General features: G+C 59.9%; 1 protein-coding gene across 1 annotated transcript; it reads right to left on the bottom strand.

Annotated features, from left to right (window-relative positions):
* Positions 1-1452: 1452 nt before the first annotated feature.
* LOC103762928 (protocadherin-10) lies at positions 1453-6037 on the bottom strand. Its single transcript, XM_018073521.3, has 4 exons — positions 3560-6037; positions 2312-2370; positions 2119-2207; positions 1453-1874 (listed from the first exon to the last, which is right to left on the bottom strand). The coding sequence occupies exons 1-4, from the start codon at positions 6035-6037 to the stop codon at positions 1615-1617; spliced, it is 2886 nt and encodes a 961-aa protein (XP_017929010.3). The 3' UTR covers positions 1453-1614.
* Positions 6038-6122: the final 85 nt, after the last annotated feature.

The raw sequence follows: 6122 nt of genomic DNA, 5'->3' as shown, positions 1-6122 counted from the left end.
GGTGTGGGGTGAGCATCCAGGGCAAAGCTTAAATGAAGCAGAGAAAGCAGAATAATAGCAATGAGACAACAGTGCCAGATCCAGCCCCTCTCCCAGGCAGCTCAAAGCCCTGTATGCTCATGCCTTGGTGCAAACCCCTCTCTGCCCAAGCTGGAGCACGGAGCAAGGGGCTGTGTGACAATTCCATCTCCTTCCAGCCATGACCCCAAAGTACTCCTGAATGCCTGGGAGGAGGGAAGGCAGCCTTGAGCCCCCAGAATCCAGGGGAAGTGAATAAAATGAGCTTTTGGCATAAATGAATAAAATGCTGGTCCAGAACTCAGGAGGCCAGAGGGCCACACGTATCTCCTGGAGCTGGGAGCGCTGCTCCAAGGGCTGCACAGCCATCCCTGCTGTCACGTGCAGTTCAGGGACAGCCAGGAGCCAGGGTGAGCTATTAAAATACAATTTATTGGTACAAATCAGACATCATGAAACAAACTCAGTTTAGAAAGAGCTGTCATGTTCTGCACAGATGGATTGGAAATGAACTGTCCCGTGACCGGAGCGATTGGCAATGGTGACAGACAGACTGGGTGGACAGGTGCAGGGAGAGCAAGGCAGGGAAGAGACTGTTCTGGGGCTGGAGTCCTGCCCTTGAGGGCCCCTGACAGCCAGCTAAAAGTCCTCAAAGAGAAGCAGGGCGCAGTGGGAGAGGGCTGTCCAAGGCAGGAAGGGTCCCCAGTGCGGGGGCTCCTCCGGGCGTTCAAGACTTGGGGAAAACAGAGATCCAAGTGAGGGTGCAAGGAGGAGGGAAGAGGATGGTCACCTGTGCTGGGGCCACTCCAGTGGCTGGAAACTGTTTTTCGTTCAGGTGATGTTACCTTGGGCTAGAGAGTTGTCCAGCAGTGTGCATCTCTCACCTGCTTAAGTTCCTCTGGCCACCCAATCCCTGTGTGCCCATGCTGTTCCCAGAACAAAGGCTGGCTCTGTCCTGGACTCTGGTTGTGTCCTGGACTTTGGGTCTCCAGTCCTGCAAGTGTTTGGGTCAGAGTTTGAAGGGAAGCACCCATAAAGGCTGGGGTTTGCACTCACTTCCCAGAGAAGACCGACACCAATGGCTGCTCTGGACATGCAACACATCCCACTGGATCTCAGGGACAGAGCAATGGTCACTGCCCCAGTGCGTGGGGTCAGGCTTGGCTGAACCAGGCTTGGTCTGCATACACTTTCCATGCCTACTGGGACAGAGATACAGGCATGCAGCTCAGTACATTCACACAGCCAGACAAGACAAAGTGACAATGTTTACAGAGATGGACAGTCCCTAAGGGGACATGGGAATGGGTAAACTCAAGGCAGATTTGCTTAAATCTGGTCATATGGACCCCAAACAGCACCTGCTGCCAACACAGCTCTACAGGATGAGATGGGAAAAATGTCCCCTGCTGCCCACCCCCCCCAGTCCCTATAATTTTCAGTCTCTTGCTCCTTAAATCCTTTCCCCATGCTCTGGTGAGCCACTTTCCCAGCAGCCCTGCAGAATCCTGAGTGGTCCATACATGGAACTGTGTGCTGAGGGTGGACCTGGCAGCTGAAATGATGTGACAGATTCCCAGGATAGAGCCATCCAGGCTATTTCAGGTCATTGTTGATAACCACACTGTCATGCATGTCACAGTAAGTCGTCATCTTCTTCCTCTTGCCAAAGGTGGAGAAGCTGTTCTTGTTCTCCCTGCCTGGGAAGAGGGGCCCATCCTTGCTGGAAAGCAGAGTGGGGGTGCCAGGGATGTAGACGTTGTGCTGATAATCCAGGGCTGGGATGTGCCCTGGGTACAAGGGGTTGTACTGGGGGGTCCAGACGCTGTTGGGGCCTGCAGAAGCCTTCTGAAACTCTGGAGGAAAGATGAGTGTAAGACTGGCTCAGGGAGGTCACATCCACAGCTCAATGGGACAGTCACATCCATGTCCCAGGATGCAAGTCCTGTGTCAACAACCTCCCTCCCAGAGCCTGGACATCCCTTCCAGCCCACAAAACTCTACCATTTCCAGGAACAGGGATGTGACACCCCCCCCACTGCACCTCTAACAAGCAATCAGAGGGTCTGGTCCTCCCAGCCCCAGTGCCCCAGTACTAACCAGAGACAGGAGTCACCAGTGTGCACAGCCTCTCGTGCTCCTTCTGGAGGGCTCTGCGGATTTCCCCCACGTCTTCCAGGCTCTGGGAGCTAAAGAGAAGAGGTTTGTTCAAAGTTGTATTGGAGACAACCTCCCTATCCCCACATCCCCCTTCCACCTGCTCCCTCTGTTCCCACAGTGCTGGATTTGGTACCTTTTCAGGGTAGGTCGCTGAGTGCTTGGAGGCAGCCAGTCTGTGTTGGGCTGCTTGACCTGGAAAACACAGAGAAGGGCAAGGCTGGTTACTGGGACTCTCTGTCAGTCAACCCTGGGCCCCTCTGTCAGTCAGACCAGACCAGCCCTACCAGCACAAGGCTTCAGCAGCCAGGGATGCAGGACCCCATCTCCTCTTTCCCCATGCCCTTTGTGGAGATCCAAGCAGCACTTTCCTATTTTTGGGAAACTGAGGCAGCGTTGAACCAGCCTTTTCCCTTCTGGACCTCCTGAGACATCAGGGTTGTTTGAGGCTTGCTCTTTGACTGTGTGAGGTTTAAGTCTGTCCTTCTGGGGAGGGACAGGGTATTTTCCTACTCCTGTTAGTCTTTAAAATCCCTGTTTTGCAGGTGCAATGGTGACTTAGCCCAGGTCTGAGGCACCAAATGGTGAGAGGTGCAGAAATTGGCTGCACACCTGATGTCCCAGGAGGATTGCAAAAACTAGGGGAAAATCCCATTAAAGGAAGACAGTCCAGGAGTGCAAGGGGACATGTGGAGAGAAACTCTTGGCAGAGAGTCTTGGGCTCTCCTCGGAAGGGCTGGTTTATTAAAACTCAGACATAAGTGGATTAGACGCCTCATCACTCTCCATCCTTGTAATCGTGTTTCGGAAAGAGTCTTTCACCGGGAAAATTAGACATTCCTCATTTCAATACCTAACAAATGTTGACATCAAAATCCCACCCCCAAGACCCCCACTCCCTCCCTGCCCGCTGGCACAGCCCGGAACAGCGGCCAGGCCTGGGACAGGAGCAGTGCCGGCGGGACAGGGACCAGCCCCGGGTGCAGCCGCGGGACACTGCGGATCCTCCCCGGGGAAAGCCGAGCAGCGCTGGAGCTCAGGCTGTCCCAGTGTGAATTGCTCACCCACACGGAGGAGAAGCCACCCCCACCTTCCCACCTCCCCCGGGGCACCGGAGCATCTCTGTTGCCTCTAATGGGTACAAAAGGCGGTGGGAAGGGATTTCCTCTCGCCTCAGCCGAGCCTGACGCTCCCCCGGTAATTAGACCCATCGGGAAGCTCGGTGGAGTTCCCGCTGCCTGACGGCTCCTAATTCCCGCACTGATCAAAGGCTCCGGTTATTCTCTGGGAGAAGCCGTGCCTGGTTTCTCCCGTGGCAGAGGCTGAGGGAGGGGGTTGGGGGGACCCGCGGAGCACCGGTAAGCACCACCGGGCACGGTGTTACCTCCTTGGAGACCTGGAGATGCTGGTCTGGCCGGGACCGCTTCCCAGGATCCTTCTCGTTGTTCCGTGGGGGGCTGCAGGGTTTGAGGAACATGAAGTCGCTCTGAGCAGACTCGGGACCAAGGCAGACCTTGTAGCAGTAGCCCGGGGGGCCGCCTGCAGGCACGTCAAGGCAGGTGGCAGCCGCGGTCCCTGCGGGGGGCTGTGCCGTCAGGTTGGAAGTCTTCAGGCCATCAGAGGAGGGTCTGGACCCAGGGCAGCAGTGGCAGCGGGGCGGGGAGCAGCTGTCACCTTGGCGGGAACGCCGCTCTCCACGGCGGCAGCGAATGGCTGTGAGGATGAGGATGGCGAGGAGGAAGGTGAAGGAGATGGAGCCCAGGGAGACAAGGAGGTAGAGGGTGAGTGGGGAGGATGAGGAGACCTCTGGGGGGAGACTGAACTCGCTGAAGTCGGAGAGAGTCTGAGGCATGGTCTCCACCACGGAAAGCAGGAGGGACACGGTGGCAGAGAGGGCTGGCTGCCCACCGTCCCTCACCTGCACCACCAGCTGCTGCCGGGTTGAGTCCTGCTCCAGGAAGGAGCGGAGGGTGCGCAGCTCGCCCGTGTCTGGTGCCACGCTGAAGAGGGTGAAGTCAGTGGCCTGGAGGAGCTGGTAGGAGAGGCGAGAGTTCAGCCCCGCATCCGCATCCACCGCCGACACTGTGCCCACCAGGTAGCCAGGCCTGGCTGATCGCGGCACCAGCTCGGTGGCCACGGAGCCGTTGTGTGGCAGGGGGGAAACGATGACCGGAGCGTTGTCGTTCTGATCCAGCACGAAGATGTGGACGGTGACGTTGGCGCTCAGTGGGGGGAAACCCGCGTCCTGTGCTTGCACCTGGATCTGGAAGCTGCGGATCTGCTCATAGTCCAAGGACCGCAGGGCATACATGTGCCCGCTGTCCGAGTTGATAGACACGTAGGTGCCCACAGGCATGCCGTGGATGTGCCCATCGGCAATGGAGTAGGACAGGTAGGCGTTCTGTTGGCAGTCAGGGTCCAGTGCGCTGACAGAGCAGATGGAGGCACCCGGCGCGTTGTTCTCCATCACGTAGACGCTGTAGGAGGGCTGGAGGAAGCGTGGGGCATTGTCGTTCACGTCAGACACCGGGACGGTGAGGGTGCTGCGGGTCAGCAGGGCGGGCGAGCCCATGTCCCGCGCCGTGATGCTCACGTTGTACTCGGGTACAACCTCCCGGTCCAGCGCCTGCGTGGTGACCAGAGTGTAGTAGTTGCGGAAGGAGGAGCGGAGCTCGAAGGGTACGTTGGGGCCAACCTCGCAGCTCACGCGCCCGTTGTCCCCAGAATCCCGGTCCAGAACGCTGATGACAGCGATGACGGTGCCTGGGGGGGCATCCTCCAGCACGGGTGTGGACACAGAGGTGAGGGTCACCTCTGGCGCGTTGTCATTGACGTCGAGGAGGTGCACGAGCACTCGGCAGTGAACGGCCACGGCTGAGGGTCCACGGTCCTTGGCTTGCACGTAGAGCTCGTGGAGACTGGCCCGCTCATAGTCCAGGCGGCCCTTCAGCAGCACCTGCCCGCTGCGGGGCTCTATGTGGAAGAGCTCCCGCACGCGTGGCGGCGCGTGCCCACTGAAGGAGTACTCGATCTCCCCGTTGGGGCCCTCGTCCAGGTCCGTGGCGTTGAGCTGGATGACCAGTGTGCCGGCGGGGGCATCCTCAGGAAGGCTCACGCCGTACGAGGGCTGGTCGAAGGCAGGCACGTTGTCGTTGGCGTCCAGCACGGTGACGAGGATGTGCGCGGTGCCCGAGCGCTCGGGGATGCCGCCGTCGAGAGCCGTGAGCAGCACCCGGTGCAGGCGCTGCTGCTCCCGGTCCAGGGCACGCTCCAGCACCAGCTCCGCAAACTTGCTGGCGTCGCTGCGCGTCTGCACCTCGAGGGAGAAGAAGCCGTTGGGGCTGAGGCGGTAGGTGTGCACGGAGTTGGTGCCCACGTCGGGATCCTGGGCGCTCTCCAGCGGGAAGCGGGCACCGAGCACGGCGGACTCGGCCACCTCCAGCACGTACTCTTGCCAGGGGAAGGTGGGCGCGTGGTCGTTGATGTCCAGCACCTCCACCTCGACGCGGTAGAGCTCCAGCGGGCTTTCGACGAGGAGCTGTAGGTGGAGCAGGCAGGTCCCCCCGGCCTCGCACACCTCCTCCCGGTCAATCCGCTCGTTCACGAAGAGGATCCCGTTCTCCAGGTTCACCTCCAGGTGCTGCCTGGCCCCGGCCCGTGACACGATGCGGAACCGCCGCGCTGACAGGGTGGACACGTCCAGCCCCAGGTCCTCGCCCAGGTTGGCCACGAAGGCTCCGTGCTCCAGCTCCTCGGGCACGGCGTAGCGCAGCTGCCCGCCCGCCGGGGGCCCGGCCAGCAGGAGGAAGAGGAGGGAGCGGAGGAAGAGCTGCCCCCGCCCGGAGCCTACCCCGGCCCCCATGGCCCCGCAGCACTCCCGGGGACGCGGAGTCGCACCCGCGCCGCCGCCTCGTCTTCGCTCGCCCCTTACACTTCCGAAGAGTTTT

Source organism: Manacus vitellinus, unplaced genomic scaffold, assembly GCF_001715985.3.
Source record: "Manacus vitellinus isolate BGI_N305 unplaced genomic scaffold, ASM171598v3 scaffold_25_pilon, whole genome shotgun sequence".
In the NCBI taxonomy this organism is placed as follows: Eukaryota; Metazoa; Chordata; class Aves; order Passeriformes; family Pipridae; genus Manacus; species Manacus vitellinus.
The sequence above is the reverse complement of the archived record's forward strand: the minus strand, read 5'-3'. Positions and strand labels throughout refer to the sequence as shown.

Bases quoted from the DNA above. Each gene is read 5' to 3' on its own strand.
- LOC103762928 (XM_018073521.3), bottom strand. From the start codon at position 6,037: ATGGGGGCCGGGGTAGGCTCCGGGCGGGGGCAGCTCTTCCTCCGCTCC. The intron at 2,371-3,559 runs GTAACACCGTGC...TGTGTTTTCCAG, and splicing joins ATCTCCAGGTCTCCAAGGAG to GTCAAGCAGCCCAACACAGA. The intron at 2,208-2,311 runs GTACCAAATCCA...TCTTCTCTTTAG, and splicing joins CAGCGACCTACCCTGAAAAG to CTCCCAGAGCCTGGAAGACG.